This window comes from Aulonocara stuartgranti, assembly GCF_965226115.1.
Source record: "Aulonocara stuartgranti genome assembly, chromosome: 6".
Taxonomy (NCBI): domain Eukaryota; kingdom Metazoa; phylum Chordata; class Actinopteri; order Cichliformes; family Cichlidae; genus Aulonocara; species Aulonocara stuartgranti.
In genome coordinates this window covers 43,584,249-43,610,359 of record NC_138944.1, presented here as the reverse complement: position 1 = coordinate 43,610,359, position 26,111 = coordinate 43,584,249, and the positions used below count along the sequence as shown (strand labels likewise).

Genomic DNA, 26,111 nt, shown 5'->3' with positions numbered 1-26,111 from the left:
TGTTGGCATTAGTAGTGATGGAGTGATAGTAGTGATAGGTCTGATTCCCATGTTTCTTTTTTTTTGTAATTGGATGTTGAAGTTGCCTGTGGAAAGATAACATTTATAGTATTAAGCTCAGTATTAAGTGAGTGGACAACTGATTTAAGTTGTAGGTATTGCAGATAAATGTCCGTATCCTGTACGTCTGCATCAAGTGAGAAAATAAGACCAGGATATTACTTTAAAAATGTGCTGCAGGTGTGTGAAGCCTTTTCTAACTCGTATGCACAAGTACAGTGGTTTCATGTTAATTGTAAAGTCAGAATTGTTCGAAATAGAAGTTTATTTAGATGGTGCTAAGGACACATTTGTTGAAACACTTCCACCAGGCTGTCAGACGGGCTGCTATTGTTAATGATTTCAAACAAAGACACCCCAGAGATCCCTGATAAATTTAAAGTATGCAATTAAATTGTTGCAGGATCACATCATGGCTTCTATTCTTTGGACATGTAATACCAACAATAAAAAACCCGGAGTGGATAAATTACATCTATTATAAACAGCCCCAAAAAATGAATTCTGTTCATCTGGATGTTTTCAGTGGGAGAAATGTTTTGTCACTCATCCAACTGCCTTCTTCAGTCTCAGCTGACTGCAGGTTTCCAACCTTGTAAACATCTGCATAATGACTGAAACCAGCAGCACTGACGGAACAATGGGCTGGGAGGTCAGTTTATGATCATTAATATGCAAATTCTCATGACCACTGAACAACGCTCACTGATCAACGGCCATGAGTCTCATTCACAGAGAGCTGAATGGCTGCAATCACAGCATGTAAGATGGTGACAGATGGACCCTTAGGCCATCTCTGAATGGAGGATGGGGCCTTTCTCTTTTCACGTAAATGGCCTCCCTTGACTCCGCCCTCAAACCAGCGTTCCTCCCTGTCCAGAAAAGGAAAAAGGATAAAGTTTAAAGTAAAAGTATAATGTTGCACTTGGGGAACTATGAGTATCACTAACATGGCTGACAAAAAGGTCCAACAGATTGTGTCTGCTGCTGATTCTTCTTTTGTGGGAGTTTATGGTATCAGCAGCTTTGTTCATGGTAGTTACGTGTAGAAAAACACTGGCTGTAACTTTGACCTATGCATGCTTACATGCATGACAGACACGAGAAGGAAAGCAGGCTGTGTGGCGAGCGTTGCAGGTGGAACCATGGCTCCAGCACAGAAATAGAAAGATCTTCCTTAACAGCATTAAGCTGCCGCTCAGATTTACTGAAGGTGCTGAAACACGACTCCAGATCGTTCTGACGCCCCGCTTATGTGCCAATTACAAATGATGATGGCAGCTCCACCAAACACAGTGAAATTCTACACCAGTTTTCATCCAGCCAGTCCAGGGTCACAGTGAGCCTACAGGCTGCGAGAGGCCGGGTACACCCGGGACAGACTGACGGTCCAGGGTCACACGGCTAACACAGAGACAGACAAACCACTTTTCATTAGTGTCTTTATTAATTAAATATATTACCAACTTCTGTTTAAATGATTTACATTGCCGTGCAGTATTGTACAGCAGTGATGTTTCTGAGGTGATTTAAATGAAACTGTTGAACATCTGTCAGCCCCATGACGAACAGATGTCTGTGTGTTTCTACTTTGCAGCGAGTTTTTGTTGAATGTCTTTGTATCGCAGGAGCTCCTCATCAGAAACTGATGACTTGAAGTTTTCTAAAGCAGTGGAGAAATCCTCAGTAGAGAGGAGGACAGGAGAGTCTTCAGAGTCTAGACCTGACAGGGAGAGAGGAAGGGATGCAGAGGGTAAAAGGTTTGAAGGGAGAAGAGCAGACAAGTCGCGCCGATCTCACCGCCTGTTCAAAAGTTTAAAGATGTGGAACAGGGATCTTTTTGCATCATTTTTGTCAGACCAGCAGAATCAGCTGTTAACGGGCACAACTTTCAGCTGGCAGACTGCAGCTGCACTCAGACTTTTCTATACATATAGTCCATCAGTGTTTACTACAAATAACAACAAGCACAGAAAGAGGAACAGGAAGTGTATCTTTTGTGATCACATTTTTGTTGTTTTTACACAAATCAAATTGTTAAATGTTGTCATTGTGTTACTTAAATTTGTAAGTCTTAGTTCAAGCAGCATGATCAAAGACATTCTTTTGTTTCTGTTGACCTCCCCAGCCTGTGGGTGGGGGAGGCTGTAGTGTTTCATTACAGGGACACATCCTATGTGAGGGTTCTGTTTCTTATTTAGTGAGGATGTTTTACTTCCTGCCTTTATGACCTCACCTGTGTTCGTGTTTTGTGAGACTGTTAGAGGGGTTAAGCCATACACGGGGGGGAGATTAGCCTTTGGTGAGCAGGAAGTCACACAAACGCACCCCCAAAACACACACACACACACACACACACACACACACACCCAAAACACACACACACCCCCCCAAAACACACACACACACACCCCCAAAACACACACACACACACACACACACACACACACACACACACACACACACACACACTTTTAACCTTTTGTGACCATAGGGGGATTTTACAATGGGTGCTGCTTGTGTGCACTGTAACTGTTTTCAATAAAAGGCGGCAAGAGGAGGTCGGGGTTGAAGTCGTCTGTGGTTGGATTCAGAGACACCGACCGGGGCTTCCCAAAGAGCTCATCGCACAGTTAGGTGGTGTTTCGATGAGGTGTAGTGTACGGAGCAGTCCCTGCTTCACAGTCAGGGAGAGTAAAGCCTACGTGATTCACCTCAGATTTCGTGGAACAAACAACTAGACACAAAACTGAAGTCAATTCTTGAGTTGGATTTATGTCTTAATGATAGGTGGGTAAACACTAGGATTTAACAGGCAGCAGCAATCTACTATTGCTATTGTTGTTTGACCACGCTTGCAAAGACTCTGTTAATAATCTATACAGTGTATGATCCATCAGAGCACATATAACAAGTTTAAAGCCTGAGAGGCCCAGCAGTACTAGCTGACCACAAATCAGTTTGAGTTTTTGCACAGCTATTCTACCACCGTTGTCAGCCCAACAATTTGAACTGTAGATTACAATGGAAAATCTCACAACCCCATTACACTTATCAGCAGCAGAAGAATGAACAGTTGACTGGAAAACCCTGTTAGAAGGACAAGACCTGCAAAAACAATAGAAATGTCAACATATTACAGAGAGCAGACGGGGAGAGCCCTGTGTATAACTCTTCTGGAGCAAAGAGAAAAACCAGCTTCAGACAAATCTGCTAATGCAACTGTGCTAAAAGGGACTTCCTTCCCTCGAGATCCGGTTAAAAAGTGACAGAGAAGGTCTGAGTAAACAAATCAACAGTAATAACGATAAAATCTGCATTATTTATTACTTTCCCAAAAATGAAAGTTAAGTTCATGGGTAAAGGCAACAACAGGTTAGAAGATATAATTAAAATAAAAATGAAATCAGAAAGAAAAGACCGTTATCACAGTGACAGACCAAACCAATAGTTCCACAATCTTGGGAATAAACTTCCCCAAGAAAGTAATTGGGTCACTTCCCTCGACTGACTCCATGAGATTTGGGATCCTGACATTGTGTTGTCTTCATCAGCCCTCCAAATATATCACCAACCATTTGTTCAACCCTCTTGGTTCTCACTCGGGATAAACCTTTTTGATGATCTATTCAACGCCCAAGGCCTTCGTTCATTTCAGGACTTAAGGACACGTTTTTCTTCTTACTTCGTGTATCTGCAGCTCAGATCAGCTTTAAAAGCATATGGTGTCCCCTGGGACTCTCCTCTTCCCTCTCATCCCATGCTGGAATGGATCTTGCCTAACTCTGGCAGACCTTCTGTTTCCAAATTCTACAACAAATTAGCTGAACAGGGTATAAAGCCCCTGCCCATTGAATCTATTTGGGTCAGGGAACTGGGAGGACTACAGGTTAATGTAGACTGGGATACAGTGTGGTCTAATCTGAGTTTGACTTCTAAGAACCTGGCGCATCAATTGAAAACCATACACAGAACATACATTACACCCTGTAGGAGGTTCCAGATGAAACTACAGGCTACGTATCACTGTCACATCTGCAATGATTCGTCACCAGGCTCGTTCTTGCACGTTTTGGGACGGTCCTGTTGTATCCAATTTTTGGGTCTTTGTGAACTCTGTGTTATCTGAGGTGCTGGAAGTTTTTTTATATTCCCAATCCTGGTCTTTGTCTCCTTATGATACCTCTGAAATCTCCTTAAAACAAATAAAATGCAAAATGTTGTTCGCTGGATTCACATCCTCTTCCTCCTGGAACAGGCAATAACTGGTTTTGACTTTGTGTTTGTTCTTTGCTGTCCCTATGCCTTGTGACCAATGTTTGCTTTGCTACTGCAGTTTACAGTTGTGCTGTATATGTCTGTACCCCCCCTCCCCGTTTTAAATCAATAAAATGTTGATCACAAAAAAAATGTTAATAATTTAAATATAATACTCTAGATCAGATTTCTAATCCCTACACCTAACCAAGGAAGCTAAGAGTAAAATATTTGTGACAAAAGGCCGAAACACCCTGTGAAGTTGAGGCACACAGCTGACAATGTGTCCCCCTGAAAAAGCTTCGGGCTGCCTTTCCTCATAGTAGTCATCGCTTAAGCAATGCATCATCAGGGATTGTAACATCTAGTCCTTTCAATGAATCAGAATGAATCAGGTTTCCTCACCGTCACTGATGAGAGAGATCTTCCTCTTGATGGCTGCCATCGTGGCATCTGAACAAAGAGCGTATAGGTCAGCACCGGTCATGTGAGCAGGGCAGCAGTCCACCACCTCTTGGAGATTCACAGCAGGGTCTAACTGAAATCTGGAACCAAGAAAAAGCTCGTTTTAAAAGATGAAGTTAAAGTATAGTACTTACCATTTAAATGGACTGATGCTACGTAAACACAAATTTCTCATGCTCATAATTTCATAATTTTACTTTAATCCGATGACAGGTTCTCTGTACTGAAGCTGTGAAGACCAAAGTATTTAATGAAACATATCAGAATGAAAAATGTCGGAGAAAAAAAGCTCGATGGCTGTTTTTTGTGCCTAGCTTTTTGCAGCTTGTGTAAAGGCCCGGCCTTCGCAGGAAGTGCTGTTCTTACTTTCTGAGGATGGCCTGAAAAACCTGCAGCTGGGAAACACGATCCTCATTGATTCCCATGTAGACCAGCTTATCAAACCTAAGAAGACAAAGTCCAGGAGAGGTTCAGACACACACTGAAATCAGAGAAATCTGTCTAATTGATTCCAAATGAAACATAATGTTATATCTATAACTGCTGTTCCCCGAAGGAGAGGAACGAGGTACAACATGGGGCTGTTCGATGTAACGATATATATCGGATGACGATATAAAAACGTCTGTCGTTTCATTTTACGCTATCGTTTGTTTCGTGGTGTCGCACGTGACACGCTAGTGACACGATCCTGTTTAGACTTTTCAAAATAAACTGAATCACGTGAAAGATGCAGAGAGTTTATGAATGAGAAGCAAAAAGAGCCGTCAGGTGCTAAAAAATAAACCTTAGACTCAAACGTTAGAACAGGCTTTTCCCCGCAGCACGCCGTGTAATAAATACTCAAAGAAACGGCGCCGTTACAACTTATGACTAAAAATGTATCGTTTCATGCATCGTTAAAACACTCGCCTCCAGCTACAGGACGCGCAGCTGGAAACACTTCACACAAGTCGAGCTGCCCGAGGTTCACAGGATTTACAGAAAATGTTACATGTTTGTGATTTATATCGTTATTGGGACGATAGACGTCTTAATATCAGGATATGAGATTTTGGTCATATCGCACAGCCCTAGTACAACACATAAGTATTTGATATTACGCTCCCACGTGCCCTGGCTGAAGAAACCTTTATTCACACCTTTAAAGCGGATGGCCCGCAATGACATGCGCACGGCCCCGCCTACATATATACCCCGTGTCATCACAGTCATCCATCAGTTCGATAGTCGCTCTTCACCGAGCCAAGCTGTGCGGCAGGGCAATGTTGTGTTGTACCTCGTTCCTCTCCTTCAGGGAACAGAAGTTGCCCTAGGATGATATCTAAAACTGCAGGACACCGGCCCTCAAGGCCTGATGTTGCCCACCCCTGGTTTAGACCAGAGGTGTGGACTCGAGTCACATGACTTGGACTCGAGTCAGACTCGAGTCATTAATTTTATGACTTTAGACTTGAAAAAATGTTCTAAGACTTGTGACTTGACTTGGACTTCAAATTCAAATTCAAATTTTATTTGTCACGTACAGTCATACACAGTACGATATGCAGTGAAATGCTTGGACAACTGCTCGTGACCTAAAGAGAACAAAAAAGGAAAAGGCTATGAATAAGATAGGAAATAAATATGAAAAATTAAAAAGGGTAAATTTAACTAGGAAGGAATAAAATATAAATTAAGGTTAAAAATGAAATAACTGTACAACACAAATTAGAATGAAGGGTAAATGTAACTGGAAAGAATAAGATAAAGATAAATATATAAATTAAAGTTGAAAATAAAATAACTGTACAACAAAATACACAATATAGAACTATATAAGAATGTATGAAGAAATATAAATATAAATAAATATATACACAATAACAGCAGCTGTACAAGTATTAACCGGAAATGAAGAATATAGTGACCAGTGTTGTGCAAAAACAAAGTCCAGAAAGTCCAGTGTGTGTGTAAGAACCATATGTGTGGGTCAGTACTGTGTGGTGGTGTGATTGAGAGACCGTATCGCCTGCGGGAAGAAGCTCCTCCTCAGTCTCTTGAACTTGAACCGGTTTACTTGAAAAGACTTGATATTTTACCCCAAATATAAAATTTAACATGCATATTATATAGAGATTGAAAATGTGACGTCATTCACGGGTAGAACCGCAAAGGATTCTGGGAACTCGTGGCAAGCGGTACTAGCGCACGCAGGCTTTCAATTAAAATCAGTTACACAGCGATAAAAAGAAACACAAAAATGTCAAGAAGCTGTTGTATTATTAACTGCAATAGCCGGTCGCATGACAGCCACGGGAAGCCGACGGGTAAAGAGATCGGTTGTTATCGGATTACGTCGTTGAAGAGAAATTGTTCGAGCCATGTTTCCGAAGTAACAAAGACGCGACGGATGGCCTGGATTGCAGCCATTCAAAGATCAAATATAACGTCCCAGAACACTCCAGCTCACAGGTTAGTCTGCTCCAAGCATTTACACGAAGGTCAGTCTGCTGTTGTAGTTAATGAGTCATTTTCATAACATAATTGGTGATATAGGTTACAAGCAAGTCTGGCGCTGAACAGAAATTGTCGCGCTATGCTCCTTTATTTATTGTGCATAAATAGTGAATTGTCCTGACACAATATTGCGTTTCGCTTCTGTTATTATGGTACATTGACAAAAACATATACTTTTATTCACAGGATAAAACAGGTTTTTTGTATCACTAATTGCCCAGTACGATTACAGCATACAATATTGTTGTCACTGCTACATTTCTGTGATGCTACCAGAAATTATTTCCACTGCTAATTAATTACCGTTGAGCTCAAAGGTCCTATTAATAAACGGTTAACGAATGTGTATTTATGACGACGATTTGTGAGACTGGTAAACTTATGATACGTACGATGGTCTTTCGTTCTACACGGTTTCAAGGTCCTGTACCCATCCGTCGGTAAACTGTACCTGGGCTTGTTGCAGTGACCTGAAGTTACTAAACTTCATGAGTGTATGCACTCACTCCAAGAACCGTATAATTATAAATATGCATATAAATATGCTAAGATGAGATAGCTGACTTCATCTAACTAGCAAATGTTGTCCAGGCTACGTTGGTGATGCAGTTTTTTTTTTTTTTTAAATATCATTTATTTATGTATGATATTTTTGTCATGCGATTTTAAAGCCAGTCCTAGCGCATCCAAGAATAACATGCAGCTTATCTCAGAACTGTCGGTGAAAATTATTCTTGGAGCTAGGTTTAATTGAGCTGCATTTTAAAGAGGTGCAATTTCACAATTTGTGTATATTTTCTAAGTTCACTATTTTGTCATGTGTTGAGAAAAACACAGATTTAAAAATTACATGGTCTAATATTTACATTTAGCATAACTGCAACATTATTTTTTCGTTTTTTTTTTTTAAAGACTCGAAAGGACTTGAAATTCAAAGTTTCAGACTTGTGACTTTACTTGGACTTTTACACCAGTGACTTGAGACTCGACTCTGACTTGCCTGACATTACTTGAGACTTGACTTGAGACTTGAGGATAAAGACTTGAGACTTACTTGAGACTTGCAAAACAATGACTTGGTCCCACCTCTGGTTTAGACAGAGCCCCCCTTAGCGAAGCAGACAAACACTGGTCACATTAACGCATGGTTTGAGTGGACCAAATGTAGGTACATAGCACACGCACCGGACAAAAAGAAAGCATCCTTCTCTGCTCCTCAGACGCAAGAGGAGGGGAGCAAAAGCTCAGCCACTCAATGTCCATAGAGCTAGAAGCTGCAGGAATGACCGTGGGAAAATGGGCAGCATTCGGGCACAATCAGGAGAGAACTGTGTGCAGGAGGGATGCACAGGCAGACGATGAAGGTCACCCACTCGCTTTGCCAAAGCGAGAAGCATATTATATAATATTTCATATCCAAGACCTAATGGGTTCAAAAAAGGGGGCGCTCCAGCACCAAAGACAAGTCCCCTGCAGGGACACTGTACTTAAACTTTATTGTCATGACACATGTACAAATACAGGGTATCGAAATAAATTCTGCATCTAATCAGAAGTGCAAGAGCAGTAGGTGCAATAAGAGCAGATTAACCTAACCACAGGTCTCAGCCGGCAAACCCCTTTTAAAGAACGTATGGCGAGGGCATGTGCACCTGGTGTCACCCTGTCAAAGTCAATATGACAAGCAGATATAGCTACTAAATAAACCTTAACTGTAGAAAATGAAAGGGCCTCATCCAGCAGCTCCTGCAGGAATGTCAACACATCCACAACAGAGCACTGGAATTGGAGAGTGTGGCAGTCTCAGCAACATCGCTCCAAGGCCTGCTATTTGTGAGGGTACCAGCCTCTAGTGGACGCTGCGGTAGCAATCAAGATTGACCAGGTAAGCATGAAGGCACCACAGATCCGGGTGTGGGTGAATCACAGGTGAGAGGAGGTCCCTGTGGAGAGGAAGCTGCCAAGGACTCACTGCCAGCAGACCAATTATCTCTGCATACCATGACCTTGTGGGCCACCAAGGGGCCACTAGAATCAGAGAAAGACACTGGTGAGGCTCTCTCTAGAACTGGAGATATCGAGAGGAATGCATACAGGAGCACGTCTGGCCATTGGTGCGCTTGCACGTCCATGCCCAAGGGTGCAATGTGGTCAATTATGGAGAAGAACAGGGGGCAGTGAGTGTTTACCCTGGAGGCAAAATGATTGGTGCAATTTGCGCCTTGCCAAACAGATCCCAAATCTGGGCCACTATCAAAAGGGTGGAACCTCCATTCCCTCACCAGAGGACCCCCTGTGGAGAGAAGGTCTGGCCCCAGGTTCAAATGGCCCATAACATAAGCGGCTCTCAGAGACATAAAACGAACACTGCACCATAACAGTAGAGAGTAAGACAGATTCAACAGGGGAAGGGAGCGTCTTCCTCCCTCCCTGTTTATGTAAGAGACCTCTGTTGATTTGTTTGCACTGACTAGGACATGCTGGCCCCTCAGAACTGGACAGAAATGAGCTCCCATTTATGCATATCATCACCGGCCATCTGCCGGTCGCAGCAGATGGCCCCGCCCCTCCCTGAGCCTGGTTCTGCTGGAGGTTTCTTCCTGTTAAAAGGGAGTTTTTCCTTCCCACTGTCACCAAAGTGCTGGTCATAGGGGGTCATATGATTGTTGGGTTTTTCTCTGTATGTATTATTGTAGGGTCTACCTTACAATATAAAGCGCCTTGAGGAGACTGTTGTTGTGATTTGGCGCTGTGTAAATAAAATTGAATTGAATTAAAATGCTTGAGAGCCAAGAACACTGCTAGCAGCTCTTAGTGGTTGATGCACAGATCACACTGGGCTGTGGTCCAGATCCCTCTCACTGATGTGCCCTCACACAGTGCTCCCCACCCCCTTAGGGAAGCATCTGTGGACACCACCTTGTGAAACAACACCCTGATGCAGCACCCCAGCTCCCTACAGGACCAAGAGCTAGCATGCAAGATGCAGCACTGAAACGCTCTCATCTTTAACAATTCAAGTGGCACTACAGTGATCATAGAGTAAATCAGCAATGAAATGCAGCTGACAAACGTGCACAGCTGGAAAGCAAGCATATTTCCAAACCGAGGAAAGAAATGTGCTGACTCTGAACTAGCAAGCTCTTTGAAAGTTCACAGAGAAACCCAGTGCCTGAATATTTGACAGAACCAGAGGCAGCTGTGTCGCCACCTACTCTCTGGAGCAAGCTACAAGAGCCCAGTCATCTACATAAGCTAAGATGCAAATGCCTCCCTCTCTGAGGAATGCCAATGCTGCCTCGGCACATTTTGTGAAAGTGCGAGGAGCGAGAGACAACCGGAATGGCAGCGCCAGGTATTCATAGCCTACGCCCTCGAATCCAACCTCAGAAACTGCCTGTGGTTCGGGTGTATAGCCACATGAAAATAAGCATCTATTAGATCAGTTGGTTTGAAACAATCTTCCAGGCCGACTGCATTCAAAAGCTGATTGTTAGCATCTTCAACTTGTACCTTTGTAAATATTTGTTCAAGACTCGCAGGGTGAGGTCCCAGCGGGCTGTCATCAGGAACCAGCAATCTGAGCTCCTGGTACATCCGGAACATAGTGACGGAGCTCATGACTCGGATGAAGCCGCGGCCCCAGACTCAGACTGGAGAGGGTCATGGAGTGCGACAACCGTATGTCCCAGCACTTTCCCCACAAACACCACCTGTCTTTCCAGCCTCGAGCGCCGGAGCTAGTGACAAAATAACAGGCTTCGGCTCCATCAATGCTCTCATAGCGTGGACAATCTCAAGGCAGACGGGGCACGCATCGTGCTGGTCCCTGTCGTGCAAAGAGAAACCGCACCCCTGAGGACAGGGGCAAACAGAAGATTTCTGCCTTGCTTGCTTTGATTTGGTGTCCATTCCAAAACGCTAAGGAAAACTCGAACTTATCGCTCCACGGGCATCCTATGCACCAAATGTGCATTGGAGGCCAACACCAACAGGGGCAGTTAAGCTAACTTCAAGGCGGCAGACAACAGAGCTAAATAGAAGGGGGAGGATGCTTATGTGTTGTGCCGAGTGAAACCACTGAAAGGGAACCAGAATTGCTTTATTGAAGAAGTCTTGAATCTAGGAATTGCAAACAAAAACTCATCAACTAAGCAGCAAGGTAATTCTGTGGTTCATTAAGAACTGATTTGTTTTTGGAGCCAGCACAACACCCTGTGAAGTGATGTAAACATAACTGTGTGTGAGTGAGTGAGAGCGCTGACCTGCCAGGTCTGAGCAGTGACTGGTCCAGCAGGTCTGGACGATTTGTGGCTCCGATTACAAAAACCCCACCAGATGAGTGCAGCGCATCAAGCTCAGCCAACAGCTGAGACACAACTCTGTACAAGAAGGCAAGTAAAATTTATCGATGGTACAAGAGCTGAGCACAGTAAATTATGTCTCTCAGTAGGGCTGCCACAAACGATTGTTTTGATAGTCACCGATTATTTTTGCGATTAGTCGACTAATCAGATCATCATCCATTAGACGTAAAACGTACAGCTTATTGCACCAGCAGCATCTGCTCTTATATAACTATCATTAGCTTACAGCTTTAAGTGTTTATGGTCAGTGCTAACTAAAAATAAAGACAAGATGATAGTTTATTAAATTTTGATGAAGTTTGCAGATTGTTTCGGTGAAGTTTAATGAACTCCTTGCTATCTAAAATATAACAGGACACCGGAGTAAACTCTGGAGCATCTCACACTTCTGATGATCAGCTGTCTGCTTGACGTTTATTCAGCTGTGTAAAAATTATAACTTTAATCTCAGACAAACCGATTTACTCAGGAACAAATAAAATACTAAAAAAAGCCAAACAATAACATTTTTAAGTTATCTAAGTGACTCATATATCATGTTTAACCTGAGTAGCGAAAGACGGCGGTGGGTTTGAAAACAGCCGGTGTCACTAGAGCCGGTGCTCTCACGGCTCTAGTGAGCCTAGCTCCCGGCTAGCTATCGAGCTAGTGGGTAACAGACGTCTCCAAAAACGTCGGAGCGCTTTTGAAAATATGCAGTGTCTTGATAAACTGAGCAGATATTTGAGGTTTACACAGCTACATTCTCGCCTGAAAATATGTTAAACGTTTATTTTGTGACCCAGAAAGAATAATAAGAGTAATATAAAAACTAACTAGCTACCGCCATTGTTGACAACAGAGCAGGGCTGCGCTATGAATTCTGGGACACAGTTTCTTCTTCTTTGGTGTTTAACGGCAGCTGGCATCCTTGTACATGCAGTGCTGCCATCTTCTGTTTCAGTCCGTTATTACACTCTTAAATCCTGCTACTTATTCCTGCTTTTGGGATCTTACAAAGCTTCAAACGACGCGTCGACTATTAAATCAGTCGTCGACGATTTTGATAGCCGACGTAATCGTGACTAGTCGACCAATCGTGGCAGCCCTATCTCTCAGTCAAGGTGCCATAGTGCTTCCCAATAATGAAAAAGATTCATTTCTTTTGAACAAAAAAAAAAAGAAAGAAAAAGAAAAATCAGAAACAACAAATATTATAAATAATCAAACAAAATAAAAATGAAGGCGTGCACACACCTGTCCATCACCCCTCCAGAGTCTCCACTGCGCCCTCTGCTGGGAGCCAGAGAGTCTAGCTCGTCAAAGAAGATGACGCAGGGAGCTGCTGAGCGTGCTCTGTGGAAAACTGATGGCAATCCACATCACGTACAAAAATATAACATTTACTTAAAAATGTGTTCCAATTTAACTCTGGGTGATACGTTTCTGGGAACAAGAATATTATTCACTGTAAATGCAGCAAAACAAAAAAGAACAAACAGGAAGAGACGACAGTTTGTTTGTTTTTTACAGTGAGCCATTTTAAAAAATAAACTTCAATTTTTTCGGTAATGGCTTAAAGAAGGAGCGGCACTGTCCAGGCACTCTGCCATGTTAAAATGAAACAATGTTCCAAGACAAACAATAATGTGGCTTTATAGTAACTCAGTGAGTTTTCAGTCTCAGACGTTAGCTTGAAACTAACAACATTACCAAAACAAATATGGTTGAATGTAAAGACTAAGAAACACCTTCTCTGATGTTTTCTTCACTCTGACCCACGTACATGTTGATGAGCTCTGGACCTTTGACACTAAAAGACAGAAGTAACAGTGTCAGTGAACAAATGCTGATTCTTTCCAGCGTGACGCCTTTCTGCCTGTTTCGTTCCTATGAAGTGGAACGAAATCTACCTGAGGAAAGTCATGGAGCACTCAGTAGCCACAGCTTTGGCCAACAGAGTCTTTCCTGTCCCTGGTGGTCCACACAGCAGGATTCCAGTCCGGTTCAGATCCAGAGACAAGAGCTGAGGACACTGCAAAGGAAGCTGAACCGTGTCTAGGATCTCCTTCTTCACATGCTGGAGACCGCCGACATCCTCCCAGCGCACATTAGGTATCTACTCACAACACGGACACAAAGGACAACAACGTGGTGAAACAAGAAACAGCTGCTTCTTTCCAATTTATTAAGCTGCACCTGTGACACACACACACAGTATCTATACAACAGGAGTGACTTAAATACAACTCTCCACTCTCACTGTAAACAAACAACCCGATGACACACAGAAGTCTTTACTGTTATATTCACTTTTTTGTAAATAATGAATATTATGTTTACACAAACAAAGATCACTGCCTGTTGTGTCAGTTCATTTTTCCAAACATGGACTTGAATTTCTAAAAACGGAGTAAAGGTTATTCCGCCGCTTTGGTCGGCTCCACCACAGTCTGCCACAGACAACCATTCATGCACAACAACTTGTGTGTGTGTGGCCTTATTAGGGGCACTAACAACAACGACAGCAAAAATGGAAATATAACGGTCTTTTAGTCTTTGGTCACCTTCGGGGCCCCGATGGCCTTGGACAGGATGTCCTGCAGGATCTCCAGAGCAGAGGTGAAGTCCTGGTTCAGGATGGTCACTCCGCTGGAGCACAGATCCTCCTGCTGCCGAGCACCACTGCACAAACAACAATAAAGACGGAACTACAGGCTGTTCAGTGAGACGATCAAGTATTCACACAACAACAGTGGGCGGTAACCTACAGCATAGAACAGCCGTATTTAAGACACAGACAACAGGATACGTAAGAGGCAAAAATTTACAAAGCAGCACTGTACCAACTGTTGTCTCCACAGTTCTTTAAGCACGAGGTATGCAGGGGTGAGGGAGATATGGTGCTGTGGAGAAGAAGCTCTCTGAGGGTTCTACACCAGGGGTGGGGAACTCCAGGCCTCGAGAGCCGGTGTCCTCAGCATGTCCTCAAGTTCTCCAGAGGCCTGGCAATGAACTAATCATGTGATTCAGGTGTGTTGACCCAGGGTGAGATCTAAAACCTGCGGCCCTCGACGCCTGGAGTCCCCCACCCCGGTCTACACCTTTTTCCAGGAGGCAGAAGGATGTTCAGTCGAGACCTGAGAGGGGAGCATTCAAGCTTTCCATACTGAATTAGAGCTTCAGACACAAAAACCAAGAAGCTGAGAGCACCGAGCTTCAGCGTTTAAAAACCCCACCACCTCGCTGTTTCCAGGACCACAACCTTCAAAACCAACATGTTTCAGAGACTCGGTTATAGACTACAGGTGATGAAGTATGACACATTTGATCTGGACTAGAAGGTAATCTTGTCCTGTAAGACATAGTTATTCTCACCAGCTGTGGATCAACCTCCTGTAGGCAGCTCTACCAGCCTCAACCAGCAAAGCACTGAGGTCCCCCAACACGAAACCCTGTGGAGCAGAGGAAGAACATGTGGACTGAAACAGGAACCGCACTCGGGAAGGGCAACCAGCATCCAAATCCAGCCAGCTGTGGCAACTCCTGAACACGGGAGCAGCTAGAAGAAGCTTTTTGGCTTCATGGTTAGAAACAACCTGAAGCCTCCCCCAGAGTAGCTTTACAGATTTGGACCAACACAGCTGCCTAACATGTTGTCACCTGAACGCCTGAGCTTTAACAGTTCATTCTGCCCCAGTGGTGGTGTGAGTAGAGTCGATGTCATTACTCACTGTGGTGAGTCTGGAGAGGTTCTCCAAGTTGACGTCCTTCCCTAAGTGCAGGTCTCTGCTCAGGCTGGACAGCATGGCACGCCGCTGCTCTTCAGTTGGACTCTCTATTGCTACCTGATGGACAAACGCTGCCATGATGCCTGCAGGCAAATCTCGAACTTTGCAGACAGTTGCCACCATCACCACACTGAAAGATAACCAGAGACATTTGATTATATTCTGAGCCGTGGCTCACACAGGAGACTTCCAGTTTGACTAAAAACACTTCAAGTCTCTGCTGCTCGGAAGCAGAGCCGAGTGAAAGTGCAGCTGTTGGTGTGGCGCCGAGTCATACTCTGCGCTCCTGTAGTGGTGCGTGGTTTACAGGTAGGGGAGGTAATAAAAGGAAAGCTCATTTCATCAACATGATCACCTACTCGATGAGCTAGACCAGTGTATTGAATGAGGGTTAGAGGCAGTCACTGACCTGGTGGGGGCGCAGCTGAGCAGCTGGCAGAGCTTTGCCTGGACCCTGCAGTCGCTCTCGGCAGCCCCTCGTGATCTGAGGACGAGCTGCAGGTTCCTGAGCAGCAGAACGCAGGGCTGCAGGGCCTCGGCCCTCTGAAACACTGACGCCAGCTTTACCTCAGAGGCTGCAGGACTGTCAGCGCACAGGCTCACACAGTCTACCTGCAAACGAGGAACAACAGCAGCCAAACAATACGTTGCCTTTTATTTAAAGACAAAATATTCTCCTGCAGAGAGGAATCATGAAGAATGTGCTGGTGTCTAATTATCTTATCACTCTAAACCTTGAGCACAGCTGTTGTACCTTCAGCAGGTGGAGGTTTAGTCTGCCACTTGCTGCCCTCACTGCTGCCATCTTTCCACTTCCTGCAGCACCGTGAAGGAGGACCGTGCAACCAGACAGAGAGCTGCTGCGAGCAGACATGCAGCCAACATCAGCAGTGTGCCATCATGCATCCCTCTGTTACTGAACTAGGTTTGTTTATGTGAACTTCAAGCTCAGGTCCTATTGAGTTGTATTTTTCACTGCCTGATGTTGTAAATCGGAGCAGACAGGTCGGTTACCTGTGCTGCAGGTGAGGCAGGATGGTGTCGATGAGGAGCTCCACAGTCTTGTTAAGGCCTGGAGGAGACAGAGCTGCTCCCTCCACGAGAGAACATGGGACGGGGCTGTTTATAGATGTTCCCTGAGGAGATGGGGGAAGCTGTCAGAGCAACAACGCTGACTAACAACAGCTTAGATTTAGAAAAGACTGCACTGTGAGCAGGATCCCTGCAAACAAACAGTCTCATTTACTCGCTGTGATAAATCAACAGTGCCTGCAACCCTGTTACCCCCGAGATAAGGCAGTGCAGGCACAGAGGACGTGAAAGACACACACACGAACGAGGGGCAAAAATAATAACAAAATGAGAAGGAAAGAAAAACTACAAAGACAGGAAACATGCCAACAAAACACTGAAGATGGAAATGAGATCAAATAAAGAAAAAGTGCATCTATTGTGAGTCAGGGCTCCCCTGAGCTAGCGCCCTCAGACACAGCTAAGCTGCTGTCTGACACTTTGGGAAAAGCCTTCATTGGACAGACAGGAAGGCAGGGACACAGGGAGGGAAGCGGGTCGGACTCCAACCCAGTGAGCTAAAAATGGGTTTATTCAACGGTTTAAGTAAAGCATTGAGATCAGCTGGCTGACATGGTCACTAAACCATATCAGAAGAAAGCTTTTACAGGATGTGTTACACTGAGGTATTCACCAGCTTCACAGCATTCAGCTCCATCTGAGCAGACAGTCCAACCCTGTGCACTTCAAAATGAATGGTACACAGACGGATTCTTATAGAGCGCTTTTCTACTCTCCCGGAGTCCTCAAATACAACACGCCGCATTCACACAATCACACCCATTCACTCTAAACTGAGTGCTTTCTAACTACATCCACACACATCCACACTCCAATCATCGGGGAGCAACTTGGGGTTAGTATCTTGCCCGAGGATACTTTGTGGAGCCAGGGATTGAACCACCAACTTTCCGATCAGTAGGCGACCTGCCCTACACCTCCTGAGCTACAGCCACCCATGAATGCTACTTGAACCAGTAGTCACACAATCATTCATGAACACCAGTAACTAGAGCTGGGCGATAGAACGATAACGATATGTATCGCAATATAACTTTTACTCGATAGAGAAATTAAGCTATCGCGATAGACCTCGCCGCTCTTGTCCTCTTAAAATAAAAAAAAATAAAAAAAATAAAAGTTTAGCCAATCCAAACTAAGTAGCGCAGCGCCGAACCAATCACAGCCGCAGCGTCACGTCGCGTGACTTGTTACGTACAGCACAAGTGCCAAGCCGCACGTGTGTTTGTTTGGGAAGCAGCCAGCGCGTAATGGAGGAAATGAGTGTACCGACTAGAAAAATCAACCGAGCGTGACCGAAGAGAAAACAGATGATGGTTCCAACGCCGGAGAGATTGTCGAACGGAAGAGCCATAGAAGTTCCGTAGTGTGAAGGTATTTCGGCTATTTCAAGTCTGACAAAAAACAGAGTAGCGTGCACTGTAAATTGTGCCGAAAGCAAGTCTGGAAATACAATAAACTGGTGCATGCGTCACACTGTGCGCCACGTTATTGTTTCGGTGAAATGAATTTCTACAATACTGTTAATTCTACTCTCTGCAGTGTTTAAATGCTTACATATACACACAGTTACTGTCCGTCCACACATACGACTCGGTTCTGCTTCTATGCCCCAGCTTTGTTTACTTTTTCCCACCGAGGCTTCTAGACTTCTGATTGGCCAACATTTCTGCACGGTTAGGAATCTAGCGCCACCTGCTGCTTTGGCATGTTCATAGCAGCATTTTCCTTCATTTCTGCCTTTATGTGTGGACGGGATTATTTTTTAAAACGAAAACGGAAAATCTCCGTTTTCAAAAACACCCGTGTACGTGTGGACGTAGCCTCAGTCTCTGACTGGAAGCGCTAATTCGTCATTCGGCTTTTGTCAGACTAAAGTAACTGTTAAAACTGTTTGAAAAGCTCAGCTATACAACAAGGAGAGATTGAGAATTTCCTTTTAGTTCTCAGTTTATTTGATATTGACAAAAGTTAGTCAGTTTTGTCTGTTCTTCTGTAAAACAAACTAAGATTTATTTTTAGAATTAATATTTTGTTTCTAAGTGGAATTGACAGTTTAGTCTGTTTTGTTTGTTCTATTTTGAAACTTAAATGCTTTAGCGGCTGCCTTTTGTGTAGTTTGCAATATTTGCCTTTATTTATCTGAAAAAGTCTCATGTTCCTTAAGTACATCTACCCTGTTGAACTTATTATGGGAAATAAATATTTAAATAAAAACAAGCTGCTGATTATTTCACATTTTACTTGTGAGCAACGGCACATTTAAATCTTACAAATATAGTTATTTGGCTCATATCGTGATAGATATCGTTATCGCCTGAAATGAAAAAAACATATCGTGATATGAAAAAATCTCATATCGCCCAGCTCTACCAGTAACCCAGTTTCACTGGCAGCGTATCCAAAATAAGTGTTGAACACATCACCAACTAAACGGATGTGTAGAAGTGCTGCTGCATGAAATTTTCAACAAATGTCGACAACTACTAATTAAATCCACACATGCAAAGAAATCAAACCATAGATGTCCATAAATGCCACAGGGACACAGTACTGAACACATGAAGAAAGGGAGCTGCAAACAGGCGCCAGCTGAACCCGATCAGTAATCAGAAAGCAACACTCAGTGCACATATCAGCGGGTTCAGTCCCAACTGATAGCCTATAAAAAGGTGTGTCATTACCAAAGTGTCACACAAGAAACGATCGTACTTCACAGCCTTATTGTTGCAAACATACTGATGGCATCGCTTACAGAAGAATTTCTAAACTGCTGGAGACCAGAACATCAGCTCCCCGTGAACTGGCCTCGACCAGCTGCTGCCCTCAGGATTTCAGACAGAGTGAAAAGAATTACTGAGAGTTGTCCGAGGGGCCGACATGTGCAGAGCTACAGAAAGGCTTAGGACCAGCAGGTGCATCAGTGCACTCAACCACCCTGACCTGCATGTGCGCTTACCACACAGGACTCCATAGCTGCAGACAAAGCGTGTTTTAAGTTTGCTGAAGAACATTTAGACGAGCCTGTGAAACACTGGTCTGGTCAGATGAGGCCAAAATCAAAGTCTCTGGATCCAACAACATACCGCATGTTTGGAGCGCACAGAGGAAATGAAATAAAGAAGAATGACTGAGGTTAGCGGTCACTGCTCACCATATAGAGCGAGGTACGCTGTCTGCTGGCCAAGTAAGCTCCTCCTCCTTCTTCTCTTCCTGCAGATGAGCATACCTTCTGCACCCTGAAGAACAGCACCGGACACCTGAAGACGTTCAGAGGACACATTTTTCACTGAACAGTCAGACAGTGATGCAGTGCATTAGCTACGGCAGTAAACAGTTTCTAACTGCAGCGTCTCTGGAGCCCTCCAAAGAACACACAGCATCCTCCACTGCACCAAAGAATAAAACAGTTAAATGTGGATTTTTAAACATTAGTTTTCTCTCTTCTGAGCTTTGTTGATTTACTCTTACAGCAATCTGATGATTATGATGGCCTAAACGAATCCACACATTAACAGTCTGGGTCTTTGGTTGCTTAATAAGCTGTAGTAGGAGATTGCAGCCACTCCTGCTCCTCAGCCTGTGTGTCGACGAGAATTCAGAATTCAATTGAATTTATCTGATTTCTCAGGATTTTTCGGCCTATTGTTTAGAGCTCAGCTCAGACAAAATGATTATTGTGGATGATTCCAACATTAATTTAGAAACTTACAGCCTGAGAGTGGTTTTTGAGTGTAGAGTACGCTTGGGGAGTGTGATCGTGTGTACAGCGTCTCTTTATGTCTGTCTCCACGTTGGTTGAGTGTGGAGTGAGTGCATATGAGAGCATGAGGGTGGGAATGGATGTTTGTGTCTGTGTGTGCCTGTATGTCTGTGTCTATATGTCAGGTTGGGTATCAGACGCCACCTCTCTGGGGACACCTCAGGCCCTCCAAGGTTTGGAGGCCTATCTCCACCCACCACCACTTCCCTTGCCGGTGGCGGACTCCCTCAGGTGTCGGTGCGTTGGTGGTTCTTTGTGTCTGGGGGTGGGCGTCCAGGTACACACCGGCTCACTCCTTGGCGGCCGCTTCTGCTCCGCGGCTGCTGAGTGAACCCTCATCTGGGACTCTCCTCAGCTCTTGCTGGGACAGTGGCGCGGCTGCCCCTCTGTTGGTCTTCCATGGTTTCTTGTGTTCTGGGGGCCTCTGGATGTCTGGAGTTTTGATCTCCTCCATACCCGCTTCATACCCTGGAGGACGGGGCTGTGGCCCCCCCCCCCACACTCCCTAGCAGATCGTTACATGAAGGAACCTTTGGAATGCAAGCACGCTGATCCACACAGGTATGCACACAGGTGTACACACGGGTGTTCACTGCTCGTAGACTTAAATTACACCCTTCTTGGCTACTACTTCGAAGCACATCTGTCCTGCGTGCTGCACAACAACATTGAATATTTAGTATTTACTGCTGTTTACACTTAGCTAGATTAATGCGATGGTGTTGTGTTTAGTATGTTGCTCTGTTTTTTTTGCTTGTCTTCTATTCTTCTCTCAACAGGTGATCCAGGAGATTTTATTTTTTTTCTCCCCCCCTTTCTCACTGTCCCTCTCCCCTTCTGTTTTTCCTTTCCTTCCTCTTTCTTTCTCCCTTTCCTATCTCTCACTCATGTCTGTCCCGTCTGTAACATCTGAAAATAAAATATAATAAATAATAAAAACAAAGATCGACCAAATGGACCAATACGGCAATGCCACGATGATCCATTTGGCAAAGTAAATCCATTGGGTATCCTTGTTGGTCTTCAGACAACAATTCTGATGGCTAAAGAACCAAATGGGACAGGCAAAAGGAAAAAAAAAAAAAAAAAAAAAAAGAGAGAGTGGTTTTTGATCTATTAGGCTCAATTTGCTTCTCTATAAATGTAAATGAACCCAACCACCAATGTTCTGACATTTAACAGTATTCTCTGAGAAACCTCGTCTGATATTTCATTTATTAAAATGTTTGAATTATTTTTTCAAAAGTTTTTATCTTGAACAAAACAAGTGCTCCTAAGAAACACTGATCTGATTTAGGTAATGAGCATAAAGACTTGTCTTATTAACCAGTAATAAGCAGCACCTGTGGATCCCTTCAGGGGGGGTCTCGAGCAGGTCTGGATGGTTTCCAGCTGGAACGGTCAGAACGTCTCCTGGTGACACCAGCCTGAAACGAGCCCAGACAAACTGCTGGAGTAAAACAGTGCTGCTTTCTTTCTACATGTTAAGGACACTGTTTGGATGCATCAGTCAACCTGGGCGTGCAGAAATGTTGAGCCAGCAGGTTGTCATAGCAGCCCAGGTTGTTGTAGGATGGAGAGGTGACCAGCTGGATGTGGAGCTCGCTGGCATACGGTGGAGAAGCCGAGCGGCAGAACGTGTCAGAGCGACAACCACTGGGTTGTGGAGGAGGGGGGTCCCACCTCTGAGACCAGACGAGAGACAGAAACAAAAAAACCAAACACTGAAGGTTTGCTGATGGGATGAAACCTTTTTTTTTTTGCTTCACAGCGAGAAGGTCCTGGGTTCAAATTCAGGATATTTATGGTGTGAAGTGCACAACACTGGATAACTTTAAGAAGAAGGATCAAAATCGTTTAACTGATCAAATATGAGTCTTCAACAAATATACAATGCCTGCTGGCGACAGTTTTTTCCTGTTGCACTGACACTTTATTTGAATGAATTTGGAATCCTGGAATAGAAGAAACTCTTCCAGATTAATGGATCATCAATCAGACCTGTACAAAAAGAGCAACTGGTGAACATTGGCACTAATGCAGTCCGTCAGACAGCTGATTCCTCTGTGAGCACCCGCTGAGCGTTAAAAATGTAAAGTCATTTAAAAACCTGATATTCGAATGTATGTGAAGAAACAGACTTGCTCACAGCTGTGCAGTAGTTTATTTATCCGACTCTGCTGGATCCAGCTGGTGGCTGTGCTTATAGTTTTCCAAACACGTTTCCAAGTCGAACATACTGTTTGTGGCCCATGTCTGGTAAGGGTGAGCAAAAGGTTAATGACAGGAAGCAAACCCTGATTGGTTCATACTCTTACCTACTTTTTTCTAAAGTGCGGACCAATTCGAGAACAACGGGCCCGTGGGCACAGACGTGTGACGACGGGGAAACCAAGAATAAAACTGATTTACTGGGAGTTACCGTGCACTTACTCTGAAAGTCAGCCTGGCTCTCTCAGTCTTGGATTAGTGTATGGGCTTACTGTTTAGGTGTTGTGTTCCTGACATGATTTAACTACCTCCTCACAGCAATGCACTCCTTGGCTGCAGCTGGTGACATTTCTTCTGCTCTGAAGACTCGCTGTGAGCTGGTGAGCTTCTCTACATTCAACTAGTTTGCTCATCGAGGCTACAGAGCAGAGCAAGGACGACTGCCACCAGGTGCAGTCCACCCACAGCACAAAACACCCACTGTGCAGATGGCTAGCTAATCTGTTATCTGGTTACAGTTGCTCGTTTACTGAAATGTTTGCAGAGTGTGTTGAAGCACCTTCATCCTGAGCATAAAGCTGTTTACAGGGATCACTTCTCCTCCAGTCATGTTGAACCACAGAGGAGGTGATATGAGGCCCAGGTCGTCATGGCTCTGTAGTTCTGGACTTGGTGGCAGATCCATCACCACCACAGAGACCAGCCTCTCTCTGCAGATGCCCCCCGTGACATCGCCCTCTCCTGTGGGTCCTCTGGATTCGCCGAGCTTCGACAGCCGTACCCACTCCTGGTTGAAAAGCCCCAGTCTGAGAAGCAGCTGTTTGGTCACAAACACACAGCTGTGCAGGTCCACGGCTACCCCATATTGTTCTTTGAGCTCGAGCCATCGCTGGGTGTCCATTACCCGAACTTCCACTCTGCATAGCAGTGGACACGGGACACCTGGGAACCCAGAATCCAGCACGCTCCTGTTATCAAGCAGACATGGGCCAGCACAAAGGCCGTCAGCGTAATGAGCAAAGTCTGACACACAGAGTCTGAGTGGCCTGCAGGGTGGGGGGGTGACTGAATCCCAGCAATCTGTCAGAACCAGAGAGGTATCAGCTGTGATCCTGCCCTGTTTTACAGGACTGCACTCCAGCACCAGCAGCTCCAACAGCTGATGCTGCACCATGAACAGAAAACAGAAGCAAATCAGTCTGTATTCTCATACCTCCATCATATATTTATTTCAGAGCTGTAACAAGAAGCTGCTCAGTGGAAAATGATTCACTGCGATTATTAGAATCAGTGAATCGCTGAATTTAGAGCTTTGAACAAAACAAATAACATGCGTCTTTGTCTTCAGCTGCCACATAAACATCAGACTATCAAAGATCCAGATGAGCGCATTGTGTTTAAAATATTAAAGGGCGGGCGAGAGGGCCTCAAAATGATTTCACCATAATTCTAACATTTACAAGTGTAAGTAAATAAAGGGCCTTTTCCATCCTCTTCTTACTAACATGACGTGTGACTCTAAAGCAACAAGCATCACAACACGAGTCAAACATAAAGCACGTTAGGCTAACATGCACTGTGGAAGTAACATAAACACGGGCACGTTTGTTGCTAGCTAAAACAAACATTATCAGTTGAAAACAGAAATGATGTTTACAGCTTTTCTTCACGGTGGGATTCTAAATCGATCTGACTCTGAACATCACCTGTCCTGGGTCTTCTCCCAGGATTGTATGTCGGGGGAGCAGCAGCGGGTCTCCTTGCCGAGCCAGCAGCCAATGTCCCGGGCGGCAGAGTTCCAGCAACCTGTCGGTGAACTGCTCCGATCCAGCCAGGCGGAGGCTCTGCCTGCTGCGGGCTCCAACTACGACTCTGTCCAGGCTGACCGGCTCCACAGCTCGGACGGTTCCGGTACCTCTGAACTGCTGGAGCCCGTGGTGCCGCAGGAAGAGCCGGCTGGCAAAGAGCCGAACCCGTGGCGCTGACTCCGTGTTGGCTGTAGGACAGGTCACTCCGTCGGCCGTCTCTTCTTCGGTAGTTTGCTGAACACGCAGTAAAATGCCCGTCCTGCCGGAGCTCTGAGGCCCCCGAGGAGTGAAGAGGACGGTCGGCGGATCCGTGTCATTTAGGAAGACACGGTCCAAGTGTGGTTTTAACATCAAAACATCCAGAGGACTGAGGTGAGACGGGAAAGTCTCCAAATAACTCAGCTCAACCTGAACCGCCATAACTAATCTTCTTCGGTCCCTCTGCTTCTTCTTCGTTCCTTCTTAATACTGCGACCCAGCGGACGAGTAGAGGAACTACAAGAGAACCTGAGGACGAGCTCGATGCTCGGGTTTTCGTTTCTTTTCATTACATCTAACGATGTACTGCCCAGTGTTGGGCAAGTTACTTTGAAAAAGTAATTAATTATAGTTACTAGTTACTTCTTCAAAAAAGTAACTGAGTTAGTAACTGAATTTACAGTTATGTTTTCATTTTGACATACTGTATTAACACAATTGATCTAAAATCAGACAAAAAACAAAAAAAATGAGTAGAAAAAGTTATATTTGTTACTGTAACAACCACAAACATGTTTTTCATAACTTTAAATGCAAATATAAATTGTCAGTTTTAAAATCATATGCACAAGTTTTGCAAACAACAAAGTGATTTGCAGCCATTTACCTTTTTTAACCATGTCAAACTGTTTACAGAACCATCAGCTGTTCTGCATTAAATAAGACGCCACACAAATTATTTGTGCCACTCCAAATATTTCTGCCTGTGTCACTGCTGTTTCTACCTGGAGACAGCAGTCGCCTCATTGTTCTGACACACAACACAAAACTATCCACAACACTACACACTAACTACACAAGACAACACATTAACTACACACTCCAAACACGCTAAATGTCACAAATCTCTCACATCTCAAAACTCGCTCTCCCTCTCTCTCTCTCGCCGTCACTCCTAAATCTTCCTAAACAACCAAATGTCATGTTGCCATATCAACATGGTGCATTTTTGCACCAACATGAACTTGCTGATTTTGGTTTGATTTTTCTTTTTTGCTCATTAGCAGAGAGGTCTCGCTGCGCTGTCCTCAGACAGTAAACACACGTATATATTGTTTATCATGACTCTGGTTTTACGTGGCCTATCAGCACAATTTAAAAACTGGCACCTTGTTGCTTTGTCATCTTGAAGTGGTCATGTGATCGGCTTACCACGACTACTTTATTCTTCCTCAGTCAAACAGCAGCACTCATGCCATTGTTTTGCCCCCTGAGCTCCAGGTGTTGTGCCAAAAAGTGATCGTCGGGCAGAAAGTGATCGCTGTCCGCGGGAGCGCAGCTGCTTAAAGCTGCAGCGCCCAGATTACTTACAGCTACTTCTGTGCAGCTGATATAAGATGCTGTAAACTACAGACAGCTTCAACCGTCTGTTTGCTGTAAAATAGTAACGCGACCGCGCCGCAGTTTCTTGTTAGTAACGGTAACGGCGTTGTAACGATAGGAATAGTAATTAGATTACTCGTTACTAGACTTGTAGTCAAGACCGCCTAAACCGAGACCAAGACATCACCAAGACCGGAGGGTATCGAGACCAAGACAAAAAAGTCTTTAAACTGCAGCC

The 26,111-nt window shown here is 44.4% G+C and overlaps 1 protein-coding gene and 1 long non-coding RNA gene across 3 annotated transcripts in view; one reads left to right on the top strand and one right to left on the bottom strand.

The window, feature by feature from the left end:
- Positions 1-1,494: 1,494 nt before the first annotated feature.
- On the bottom strand, positions 1,495-24,757 carry pex6 (peroxisomal biogenesis factor 6). Of its 2 annotated transcripts, none has more exons than XM_082536927.1 (18): positions 24,191-24,757; positions 23,044-23,649; positions 21,789-21,958; positions 21,617-21,700; positions 19,665-19,770; positions 16,433-16,554; positions 16,173-16,275; positions 15,828-16,030; positions 15,362-15,548; positions 15,006-15,082; positions 14,195-14,312; positions 13,541-13,746; positions 13,379-13,440; positions 12,885-12,993; positions 11,547-11,663; positions 5,149-5,226; positions 4,723-4,862; positions 1,495-1,783 (listed from the first exon to the last, which is right to left on the bottom strand). In XM_082536927.1, exons 1-18 carry the CDS (start codon positions 24,710-24,712, stop codon positions 1,647-1,649), a joined length of 3,147 nt encoding a protein of 1,048 aa, XP_082393053.1. In that variant the 5' UTR covers positions 24,713-24,757; the 3' UTR covers positions 1,495-1,646. The 2 variants fall into 2 exon arrangements, with proteins under 2 accessions (XP_082393053.1, XP_082393052.1); XM_082536926.1 differs by having other exon boundaries at positions 16,173-16,278; positions 24,191-24,756.
- LOC309708693 overlaps positions 19,804-26,111 on the top strand; it is a 60,987-nt gene continuing 54,679 nt past the window's right edge. The window contains exon 1 of the long non-coding RNA XR_014277315.1: positions 19,804-20,834. This is a non-coding gene — a long non-coding RNA (uncharacterized lncRNA). The remainder of the gene's footprint in view (positions 20,835-26,111) is intronic.